This window comes from Alligator mississippiensis, chromosome 12 (assembly GCF_030867095.1).
Source record: "Alligator mississippiensis isolate rAllMis1 chromosome 12, rAllMis1, whole genome shotgun sequence".
In the NCBI taxonomy this organism is placed as follows: domain Eukaryota; kingdom Metazoa; phylum Chordata; order Crocodylia; family Alligatoridae; genus Alligator; species Alligator mississippiensis.
In genome coordinates this window covers 50,903,903-50,916,516 of record NC_081835.1, presented here as the reverse complement: position 1 = coordinate 50,916,516, position 12,614 = coordinate 50,903,903, and the positions used below count along the sequence as shown (strand labels likewise).

The 12,614-nt window shown below is 46.1% G+C and overlaps 1 protein-coding gene across 1 annotated transcript; it reads left to right on the top strand.

Annotated features, from left to right (window-relative positions):
* Positions 1-4,177: 4,177 nt before the first annotated feature.
* On the top strand, positions 4,178-12,397 carry FUT7 (fucosyltransferase 7). The gene is made up of 2 exons (XM_006264842.3): positions 4,178-4,354; positions 10,984-12,397. Exon 2 carries the CDS (start codon positions 11,079-11,081, stop codon positions 12,099-12,101), a length of 1,023 nt encoding a protein of 340 aa, XP_006264904.3. The 5' UTR covers positions 4,178-4,354; positions 10,984-11,078; the 3' UTR covers positions 12,102-12,397.
* Positions 12,398-12,614: the final 217 nt, after the last annotated feature.

Sequence of the window (12,614 nt, the reverse complement as noted above, 5' to 3'; positions counted from 1 at the left end):
AGGCCATGGGCACTGGCTGGGCAAGTAGCTAGGAGCTCAGCTTTGACCCACCAGCTCTCTGGCTGTTCTGCTAGTGGGTCCCCCTCTCTTCCCTTTGGGAATCAGCTGACAAGAACCCAGGTGCTGCCTTCTCTTGTGAAGCATAAGAAAGATGGGGATGCCCACCCAGCAGGGAATATGGGTTTTCAGGAGCTCATCTACCTGCAGCCTGAAGAAGAGATGCCACATTAAACACATGGGGCCAGTTTGCCCCCCTCCAGATGCCCTGGCCCAGCCTAGTAGATGGGCAAGGAGATGCCTAATGAACATGTTTGGAGAGGTTCAGGTAGTACTATGAGGCCTCTGAAAATGGGGCCTTGTTCTCTAGATGCTGTTATAATACAGAGAGCAACAAGATGGTGCTTTGAAGAGTGGTATGACTGGGCCAGGGCCTGCTGTGGGCAGGGCTGACTTATTTCATATGTATGGCATATTTGGCTACCTTCCATTTTCTGTGCTAGATGTGCCCCAGAAAAGGAGCTGGTTAGGTATGAGTGAGAAGGAAAAAACAGCCTGTGCCACCCTCGCCCAGGCACTGCAGTTTCAAGATTAATCAATGGGGTGTGGAAAAAGCCTGGCATCCTGTTTTCAACCACATGGCAAGACAACACCTTTGGTGGTATTGGGGGGTGATGCATCAGCCCTGGGACTGTTCACATGTATCCACATAGGACTGAGGCAGGAGACTGGGGAAAGGCTGTGTGATAGCTCCTGCGGAGCTTCTTCCCAGGACTCATTCCAGTCTGACACAAAGCCACCATTTCCACCCCCCTTCTCTGCACCCCTCAATGGAATTTGGAAGGAAACATCTTCATTTTGCCTGAAAATCCTCCAGTTCCTTGCAGGGAATTTCCAGTTATTCAAACAGCATGGTTTGGATCTGGAATCAACACTGCTCCTTGCACCTCTCAGCTTGGTTTGCTCTACACACAAAAAACACATGCCATTTTGGTACAACTAAAAGAATTAAAAGCTCTGTTTTAAACCAGAGCAAAGCCCATCCTTTCTCATCTCATCTCTAAATACCCTTTAAAAAATGTCCCATGGAAATATAGAACTCAAGGTCAGCTGAGATCAAAATCCTGCAAGTCCTGTCAATGCACCAAGTCCACATAGGTGGCTGCTCTCAGCAGTAACTCCTCAGCTAGCAAACTCCCTTATAAGAGCCCAAGTCAGGAAATCTTTTGGAAACACTGTTAGACCTTCCTATTTGGGCAAGCAGTTAGCAAACAAAGCTAGGCTGGGTGTAGTAGGGCTTTCTGTTTTATGTTGATACTCCAGGTGCTTTCAACCTGTTTTTATTCCCTTGTACATTCTCCTGTTTTATAAGTTATTTATGTTTATTTATCTATCTATTAGTTATTTATTTATATATCTATTATTATAAATATGATGCATAGAACTGACATTGTCACACAGAGTCATATTTTCTGGTGGGAAATTGTTTCACACAATGAATTACATCTAGCTGCAGCAGCTGCCCAACCACCACCTTCTCCCTGCTGTGGTGAGGTGTAGGATGGAGAGATGCCCTGTCACTCTGGCAGAAGGGTGAAGCCCATTTGGAGTAATTATGCTCCAAAATAAAGCAGTTCCTAGGTCCTCACATGACCCCCATACAGCAGGGGGGAACAAGCCTCTCAGCTTTACTAGTGTAGAATAGTACACAGTGGGACTCTGGAGCTCTGGGTCCAATTCGCAGCTCTGCCACTAACTGTCTGGCCTTGGACAAGCCTCTGTTCGGCCAAGATCAGACAGCCCCATTCCATGCCTCAGTTTGCCCACCTATAAATGGGGGAAAAGGGGAGCTTATTTCTTTGTAAAGGGCTTTGAAACCTGGTGATAAAAAGTACCATGTTACCTGGGTAAACAAGTTTTTTTGGGTAAATGTGATATCTTTTATTAGACGAACTAAATAGTTGGAAAAATGGTTCTTTGCAAGGTTTCGGGTAAAAACACCCTTCTTCAGACACAGGGAGAGTCATCTGGTGTTTTGTGTTCTCCTGGATGGAATGGAAGCCAATATGCAAAATGCAGGTCTGTGAAAATACAAATGTGTGGGAGGGAGGATCAGAGGAAATGGGAGACAATAGGTGTGAGACAGGTAAGTGAGGGGGAGGAGGAGAAGGGACTATTGACCTGGTGATAGAATATAGCTGGTAAATGTAGAGAGGTTACCTGGGGTTATCAGATGTCAGGCAAGTTATAACGTGTCATAAACCCAATGTCTATATTTAGCCCACGATTTTTTGTGTCTGGTAGATTTATGAAGTGAAGGTCGTAGGCTCATCTACAAAAGGTGCTTGTAAATTCTCTTTGAGAATTAGAACTGAGAGACTGGAGAGAGACCAGTTGTCTTGTGAGAAGTGTGCATCCACAGGTAATTGGGTATTTTTATCTTTGATAGATGTTTGGTGTGCATTCGTTCTGGTACACAATTGTTCTTTGGTTTCTCCCACATATTTTCCATCAGGACACTTAGCACACTGGATGAGATATATTACATTTCTGGAGGTGCAGGTGTAAGATCCAGGAATGGTGATGGTTCTGTTTTGATCCAAAATACACCAAACAAATCTAGACCATGCTGGGACAAGAAATGTAAAACTTGCCAACATATCCCCCCCACCACTCCCACTATAGCTACATTTTACCAGCCACATTCTATCACCAGGTCAACATTCTCCACACCTATGGGCTCCCATTCCCTCTGATCCTCACTGCCACACATTTGCATTTTCACAGACCTGCATTGTGCATATTGGCTTCTACTCCATCCAGGAGAACACAAAACAAAAGCAGACCCTCCCTATGCCTGAAGAAGGGTGTTTGTGCCCAAAAGCTTGCAAAAAAAACCTAAACAATTTTCCAACTATTTAGTTGGTCTAATAAAAGATATCACATTTACCCAAAGAACCTTGTCTGCCTATGTCCTTACACCAACACAGCTACAATGAACACCCCTGAAACATGGAAGATATTACCTGGGTATTGTTTATTACCATCATTATCCAGAAACTCTTCTGCTCTGAGAAGATGAAGATCAGGCTATGACTATCTGTTGAAGCCTATCAAAGGACAAGACAATAGCAAAATGCAGCAGGCTCATTGCAGACAAACTGCACATACCCAACTCAGGAAGTCAAGCCACTCCTCAAGAAGTGGTTCCCCCTCCTCCAAATAAGATAACACTGCCTGTTATGCACTCAACATCACAGTGAGCCTCTCTCAGGCAGCAGGGTACTTAGAGGCAGATCATAGTTGAGATGTGATTTCCCACTGATTTCCTGACTCAGAATCAGCATTGGTTTCTGCCCTTATCAAATCCCCCTGCAAGAGATATAGCAGCAGTGAAAGCATTACCATGTGGTACCACTCAAACTTCCTGAAGCACTAAAGAGATCATGGTTGTCTTCTAAAAACCCCAGTGTCTGGATCCTGCTACAGGCCAGTTTGCATCATGCAAGTCCCCTCCCCAGCCCTGCTGCCTGCCCCTCTTTCTGAAGAAGTGATGGGAGCAGCAACTCTGTGACCACAGTAAGAAGCAGTGTTGAAAGTGGTATGTAAAGGGGTTTGTGTCCCCCTCTGCATCTTTATGAGGGAGAAAGAAAGGGACCTAGAAAGTTTATCCCCATATTGAGGAATTGCCTGGAAGGCTGTACAGGGCTGGAAGGCTGTGGAGTGTGCTTAGCTGAGAGTGGAAAGGGTTGTCTTAGGCACTGAAACCCTCAAGTCCTCAATTCAGAGCTGGGACAGCAGCTGGTCCAGATCATCTTTCAAGCCAGCCAAGAGCTGGCCCATGACATAAAAAGGGAGAACAATGCTCCTCCACCCACTCTTCAGAAACAGCTAGGTGGGCAGGAGTGAAAAAGCTGAAGTTGTACACAGATAAATCAGCAGCACACAGCCCAGAGAAGGATTTCCTCTTTCTCTAAAACACCATTGTTTGAGAAAGAGAAGCAAAGAGGCTTCTTTTTTCAGCTCCTGTTCTCTTGCTGTCAATCCATCCTGCTGCCGCTCAGACTCAGAGCTGGCATCTAGGTTAGTGGAAGTATGCTGAGGGTTAAGGGAAGTGCTGGGGGTTGGAGGAGGTGCTGGGAGCCCAAAGACAAACTCTTCAAAACAGCAGCTAAAAGAAGCGAGAAGAAAGTTTGTGGGAGGAGGAAAAGAAGGTGAAACCACAAAAAAGCAGAAGCTATAAAGTGACCATAGTCACTGCTCAGAGTTGTCGCCTGGGGCTGGGTTCTGCAGCTCTGCTGAGCCGGCAAGGGGGAAAAGAAGGAATAACCATTCAGGATGCACTGCTGAACACAAGGTAGGTCTTGAGTTCATGCTAGTGCTTGTTATCAAGCAATGCTAGAGTCACAGCTGAAACACTGCAGTCGAACAAACAGATGTCGGGGCTTTGGAGACTCAGGGGGCTAGAGGCTGTCTTCTTTGTAAAGTTACGGTAGATCCTGTTGACCTGATAGGGTCTCTCCCCTGCTGGGGTCATGCTAGCAGGCTGCCAGTGCCTAGCACTACATTAAATGAGATCACCCTGTAGTGCAATTTTAATAGAAGAGAATGCACATTGCAGCTTAGTGGTGACATTTTCTAATTGGACATTTAAAAACAAAGTTTTATTTGTGGTTTTTCATTTCAATCTTAGGATAAAAAGACAAAATGAGAAGCAGGAATTGGAAACACCAGCATTTGGCTTTTGAGATAAGCAATCCTTATTGTCTAAGGACTAGCAAGGTCTTGAACAGGGATGAGATGACATGTCTCCATCCCTGCTTTTGGGAAGCTTGGCCAGCATGGGCTAAGCTTCCAAGCATGATTTAAATTTGTTGGTCCAACTTCTGAGCAGCTAAAGCAGACACCCACTCAGCCAGGATCAGGAAGTTGTGACTTAAGGATCTGACCCAGTGACAGAGCTCCCAGCTCTCACCTCCTCAGATTGCAAGCTTTGCTGACCCCAGTTCCAAGTAGCACAATGAACAGTGCTAACTCGGAATGAGAAAGGAAGGGCTGGGAGATGGAAAGTGATGGTAGCAGCTTCTCTCCCAAGCTAGGGGGACAATCCAAAGCTGTCCAAGTGGCCTTTAAAAGATGTGTTCCATATCAATCAGAAAAGATGAAAAAGCAAACATCTGAAAGGGGCTCTAAGTGACTTACATAGGACTTGGAAGGAGCCTCCTGGGGCATTGAGTCAAGTGCCTCCAATCTGAATCACAATTTAGTCACTTAGAACTAAGTTACTTAAGGATTTTTTAAACTCATTTATCCTGCAAAGCTTGATTTCCCAGGATATTCAGCATCTTGGGTGCATATTGGCTGCTGAAAACCTGCCCTTGATTGTTGGTGCTTGAGCACTTAGAAAATGGGCTCTGAGCTCTTTTGAAAAATCTGGTCCTCACATGGGCAAAATTTAAACTAATTTAACAGGCCAGAAGCTGCAGGTGGGAAGAGATTTAGCAAAACCTAGGGAACATTTAAGAATAAGTGTTCAGCCCAAGTACAGAAACCCACTCAGACATTGCCAAGGAATAGAAGCCCAGCCACTTACTGCTGCCACCTTTATTTTTATTCCAGATCCCATTGCATTTTATCACTGTAATTCCAGGAGGCTGGACATGCGGGTGTATTTTATGGAATGAGCTCTTAGAGGATAGGATGGGAGACCATGGGGCTTTCTGTACAGTTAAGCAAATCACAGATGTGCTTGGCAAATTCTGAATTCTAAGTGCTTGTCTAGACAGGCAGCAAGTGCCTTCAGTACGGCAGAAGAGTGAAATGCCAAATGTGAAGGGAAATAAGCTATACTGGTATGAGGCCTTTTTCTATTAGTACAACTACATCCTCACTAGGCATGGTTCTGGCCAGGGTGGATAAAAATTAACAATTTATTTTTAAATTAAAATTTTTTTTTTATTTAAACCATGTTTTATTTAATCATATATTTTTATTCTTTTTGTTAAGATGCTTTAATAAAATAAACATATAAAGAAAGCTTTAATTTAAGATATGTTAAAGCTCAAATAGATCATCATGGGATAGGGATTATAACTTCTAATTATATACTATTTGAAACAATATATTCATGTAAACTTTTCAGAAGTTTTATAAATGGGTTACAATAGGCCATGGACTATATTAGGGGTCCAATCTTATGGAGTTCCTAGAGGCTCTTCTATAGATTAGTAAAGATTAAAGAAAACCGCTCTACCCAGTGGGACTTGGTGCTCAGTTTACTTTAGAAGATCCCATTAAGCATCCCTGTGATGCTTAGTTTCAGCTCTCAAACTGTGGATTTGTGTCTCCGGAGATCAAAGGCAGACAAGGCTCTTTAGGTAGATATGATATCTTTTATTAGACCAACTAAATAGTTGGAAAAATTGTTTGTTGCCAGCTTTTGGGCACAAACACCATTTTTCAGGCATAGGGAGAATGTGTTGTCTTCAGAGATAACATCCTTGTTAACAGCAGTATAGGGAGATGAGAGATAACTGACCTAATTACCCAGCCATCAGCCCTATTATGTCTGCAAGTTTGTGTATACAGTGTCAAGCCCTTGCCTTTCTGTAAAAGTGCAAAGTTTCAAGAAGTTAAATGAATACAGGATTGTTGGGAGTGAAGTAGATCTGGGAAAGGAGGAAGAGTCTGGGATAAATCCAAGGAGGGAAGGGCAGTAGAAACAGAAGACAAACCGTTTCTCTTCCTCCGAGAAATCCCCAGATATGTCTACATATTTCATGGAAAACAAAGTCTATTAAAGACACCTTACTAAGGCTGTGAAGTTAAGCGCTCAGAGGCTGGGAATGCTAGAATTATGTTTGTTATCAAGCTAAATTTGCTTCCCATTCTGCAGAAGCATAATGGAGCCAGTCTTTAACTAGACCACTAAATACCAGAGAGTCCAGAGGCCCTTGCCTCATTCACTGTGGTCATACACTGGTGGCTCGAAGCTCTAGAAAAGCAAGGAGCACTATGTTGAGCCCTGTTGATGAAGGGCATAACAGCATAGCTAACTACCTCATTAGCCACTCAGTCATGAGAAGAAGCTATTGCCAAGCGACTCAGAGTGGGTTGATTTAGTGTAGTCACTCTAATAACCTGGTTTCCCTTTCTCTCCCCAAATAAAAGTTTCTTAATTTCAAAACCTTGGATTTATTGTTTGTGTGCATGGGCAGGGGGAGTGGGGAGGAGCGGCACTGCTTTCCACAAGCACAAAGACAATGTAGTTTCACTTCCCAGGTTTGTGAGTGGGGGGGCCCTAGTGTGTGGGGGCAGAGACTTTTTTAGCAGAAACACTGAGATAATTATACCTGTCCCTTTGTACTGCTAACTCACAGAGTAAATAGTGATCACTGAATGAGCAGCTACTCAATGTTTTATCATAGAAAATGAAGGTTGGAAGGGACCTAAGGAGGTCATCTAGTCCAACCCTCTGCTCAAAGCAGGACCATCCCCAACTAGATCAGTCCAGCCAGGGTTTTGTCAAGCCAAGCATTAAAAACCTCCAAGGATGGAGATTCTACCACCTCTCTGGCCTGTTCCAGTGCTTCATCACACTCCTAGTGAGAAAGTGTTTCCTAATATTCAACCTAAATTCCCTTGTTGCAACTTGAAACCGTTGCTCCTTGTTCTGTCATCTGCACCACTGAGAAAAGTCTAGCTCCATCTCTGGAACCCCCCTTCAGGTAGTTGAAGGCTGCTATCAAATCCACCCTTGGTCTTCTCTTCTGCAAACTAAATAACCCCAGTTCCCTCAGCCTCTCCTCTCCTCAGAAGTCATATGCCCCAGGCCCCTAACCATTTTCGTTGCCCTTCACTGGACTTACCCACTTGTCCGCATCCTTTCTATATTGGGGGTCCAAAACTGAACACAGTACTCCAGATGTGGCCTTACCAGTGTTGAATAGAAGGGAATAATTACTTCCTTCAATCTGCTGGCAAAGCTTCTACTAATGCAGCCCAGTATGCGGTTAGCCTTCTTGGCAAAAAGGGCACACTGTGCTTTCTCCCCATTGGTCAGCGTGGGGGACTTTATGCCACTCAGAACTTACTCTGGGAGACAGAATTATGAATTTCCTGCCACTTTTCTACAGTCCTTATGAGATAAAAGTCTGAGGGCTTCACAGTACCTAATGAATTTTATAAGTCTCCCCTGGAGAGAAAGGAGTGGTATTATCCCCCGTTTACAGATGGAGAACTGAGGCCCAGAGAGATTATAGTCAAACCCTAACATGCCTCACTATGGAGGGCTCAATTTCCAATGCCCATGATGTTTCAGAACACCTAGCACTTAATACTTGATCTGTTTAATGCATAGCACCCATTGACTCTGACTGCAGCTGCAAGTGCTCAGCACTACTGCAAGTCAGACCCTAGGCAAAGGCATCTCACCTTCGGCATCCAGAGGGTGAGGAATGCACAGTGAGTGACCACCTGAGAACAGTTTGGTTTTTCAGTGTCTTAACCAGCATCACACACTTTTTTCTATGTTCCTTTTGAGCAAACAGTCCGAGGGCTTCACAGTTATTAATTCATTTCACAAATCCCACCTTGAGCTGGAGTGGCATTGTCGTGGTTACAGGACCTTCTTGTCTTTTCTCACTGTCCCTGCTGCACAAACATGTCAAGTGACCTACAGTTTCCTTCTGATTCACCCTCAAAGTACTGCCTGCTGTATGTACCGCTGTAGGTGAGGCAGGGGTCCTGTGGGAAAAACATTACAAAATGTAAAGACCATACCTCATTGCAGATGACAGGGGTGATGAATGAAGGCTGCATGAGAAAGCAGAATTCTGGCATTTCCAGCTTTTGAATGCTTGGTTTTGCAGCCCCAATAACAGCCTCCTAACATAGCGGTATTCATTTGTGATTTTCCATGTTAAAGCAGCAAACTGATAATAGACAAATGACATTGGGTGGCATCATGTGTCCTCCCTAGGGTGCATATCATCAGAGTTGGCATCTAGAAGCCCAGCATACATATCTTTGCCATTTGAGCTAAAGTATTAACTGGTAGCAGTAATAGGTTGCCAGCTTGTTTGCAGGCCAGCACTGGAGGGAGGCTAGATGCATACTTTGCAAGTAGGTGTCATACAGCATCTATACAAGTGCTTGGGGGGGGGGGGGGGACACTTTTAATTAGAGTGGCTCTGAGAGCTGCTCTAATTAAAGCACCCACAGCATCACGTGTATTCAGTGTCCTGCACTTCAAAATGGTACAACAAGCTTTAGTTAAAACACCCTGCTGCCACTTTGAAATGTGGGGATGCTGAATACATGTGATGCAGAGGCTGCTGGAGTGTGCTAATTAGCACGCTCCAGCAGACTCACAGCAGACTTGATTAATCAAGTTGGCTCCAACACATGCCAATTAGCACAGGTCAGATCAGAGCCGAGGTCTGTCACGTGTATAGGTACCCATAGGCACTTGCAGACAGTCAAGGAACATAGTGACTCAAGGATCTTGGCTTCCCATCCAGCTCTGAAGAAAAGTGCTCTCTAGCTGGCACATACTCTTTTGCCCATGTTTCCTCACTCCCTTTCCCCCACTCTTCCCTACCTCATCTCAGTCCATTCCTTTTTCCATCATAATCAGGCTTCTCTCAACCAAGTTTGGAACTATCAAAGTCACAGGCCCGGGTACAAGCATCCTGGGTCTGTGCCCAGCTCCATCACTGATATGCAGCATTACCTTAGATAAGATTTTTTTCCACTCTTTATATTTGCATTTCCCCCTGTTGTGCGTGCCAGCATCATGGGCTGCTCATCCAGCAAGGGTAAAGTGCGTAGAGATCACCACGTGTAAAAGGGTGTGCAAGTACTCATTGGGGGTGGCACAGGTATGTTCCCAAAGCCACTGCTTTACCTTGAAGGGTGATGAGTGTTGGGGCTGCTGGGTGCAGAATTAACCAAATATGAGGTTAAATAGTCTGACCTGAAGGTCAAAACAACAGCCAAGGTCAAAAGCTGCCTCTGACTCTGGGTGCTCTGCTTGAGACAACCAGCTCTGAAGTACAGAGGTTTTGCCTGCCTGCAGCACCTCCCCTCAACTCAGAAAGCCTTTGCAGCAGCACAGCATCCCCCAAACCAGCTCTGCAGCTAGACCCCTGCTCAAAGGTCGCTTGCAATAATAGCACCAGCTATGGTGTGGTTTCTACCAGGTCACCCTTGGGGATTTTCATGGGGAGGCTGCAGGCAGGAAGGATCAGACCGGTGAGGGTGGGGGAGGGGGAGAAAGGAGAGGTGGTTTCCTGTGGCTCTCAGGCCGGGGCTGTTGTAGAAGAACCATGAGCTTTGAAGCTGGACAGAAACTGCACAGGAGACTCAGGTGCTGCAGACCATCCCCTGGGCCCAGCTACCAGGTCTATAGCCACAACTAAATAGAGAGAGTGTACGGCCCAACCAGGCACTGCCACGTCCACTGCATGCCACTCAACCCCCAAGCAACACAGCGATGAAACCAGCTCTATACATGGCAGCGTCACTAGTGCTCAAACCTCCCCTCTCAGTTCCTAGACTGCAGCCCCCCTCTCCTTCCCCTGGGCATTGCCCAGTCTCTTCCTTTGAGTCTGAAGTGCCACCCAGCTCTAACCTCCCCCTCCCCCAAAGTCTCATTCCCCTAGGCAGGGCCCCCTCAAAGCAGCACCAGGCTGTGGCAGTGTGGTTGGCTGCCTTCAGAATGCACCAAAAGTCCTGCAAGCCCAGTTACAAACATCACTGCCCACATACAGCAGATAATGCACGGACTCCAGCTGCATTCATACCATTGGCACTTCTCTCCTTCCACCCTAACTTGGAAGCACAGTTGTTTTCCCAATAACCCACTGAATTTCCTCCCACCCCACTGAAATGCTTAGACACCTGCACCCTAAGACAAGGGCACTGTGGAAGGTGCACTGTTATACTCTGGAGGTTAGTTTTGATCAACCATTTTCTCTATCCCAGGGGCTGCCCTCAGCATTGTTTATGAAGCCAAAAACCTGCACAAGAAGAAAATCAACCAACCCAGCCCCAGCTTGGGCCACCAGGTGCTGTTAGTGATGCGATTTTCCAATGTGCCTACTCTGAAGACCTTAGTCACTGCAGGGCTATTTGCAACCACTCTCTGGAATTTAAAATCCTTCATTTACCACTTTGAGATGCCTGCCAAAGTCCCCACATCCATTGCACCACTGACACTCTTGGTCTGGGATTGGCCCTCCCATCGGGCTCTGAACCTTAGTGGTGACATCTGTGCAGACCTCTACAGCATTCAGGGTTGCCAGCTGACTGATGACCGTAGGCTCTTTGACCGGGCAGATGTTGTTGTGTTCCATCACCAGGAGCTGCAGCGGGGCAGGGCCAATTTTCCCAAGCAAAGAAGCGTTCCTTTGCAAAAATGGGTGTGGGTGACCCTTGAGTCCCCCCCACACACTCGGGCACTGGCTGGCTGGAAGGATATCTTCAACTGGGTCATGACATACAGACAAGACTCTGACATCTTCATTCCATATGGGGAGCTCATGCTCCACTCATCAACTAGTGTGGACATCCCAGACAAGACTGGCTTGGTGTCCTGGGTCATTAGCAACTACCACCATAGCCAGAAAAGAGCACAGGTCTACAAAAATCTGTCCAGACACCTCCACGTGGACATATTTGGAAAGGCCAGTAAGAAGCCACTGTGCGAGACCTGCCTCCTAGCCACCACTTCCCGATACAAGTTCTACCTGGCCTTTGAGAACTCCATCCACCAGGACTACATCACTGAGAAGCTGTGGAGAAATGCCTTGCTAGCTGGTACAGTGCCTGTGGTGCTGGGGCCTCCCAGAGCCAACTATGAGAAGTTCATCCCTGCAGATTCCTTCATTCATGTTGAGGACTTTGGGTCCATGCAGGAGCTGACCAGCTTTATTAAGAGCATGAATGCCAGCCGCTACAGACAGTTCTTTGAGTGGAAGAAGACGCACAAGGTGAAGCTCTATGAGGACTGGAGGGAACGGTTCTGTACCATCTGCACCAGGTACCACACCCTGCCAAAAGAAAAACTCTACCCTGACCTGGAAAACTGGTTCAGGACTTGAAAAGATGAGACTAGTCCAAAATGAGTATCCTCAGCAACATGCAGTCTATATGGAGAAACCAGGCTGTCTGCAGGGGCAGAAAGTGACCAACTGATTTGCCTCAAATAGCTAGTCACCAGAACAGCAGGCTAGGATTTAGGAGTCCTTACTTCTACTCCTAGTCCTGTGAGCTGCTCTAGCTGGATCCCTTCTCTCAACTACTGTAAAATGGGATCAAAATACTAACACACTCCACACTGGGGCATTGAGAGAGCTGAACTAGTTGTTACAAGGAAAATACATGGTGCTACATGATGGTGTGGTGTGATGCAGTTCTGTGGGCTGGGGTTCTGGGATGACCAGGAGAGGGCACTGGGCTGTGGTAGGACTGGGAGTAAGGCTTTGTTTCCCTTTGCACCGCAACAATAAGGGGGCACAAGTGTGATGTCCAGGGGATGGGGCAACTCTCCTTCCTCTGCACTGTTTTGATGCAAAGGACACCAGCAAGGACTGGTGGAAGAGACCTCAGCCCCT

What these genes read in the sequence shown, in the direction of transcription:
- FUT7 (XM_006264842.3), top strand. Translation starts at nt 11,079, where the DNA reads ATGCGATTTTCCAATGTGCCTACTCTGAAGACCTTAGTCACTGCAGGG.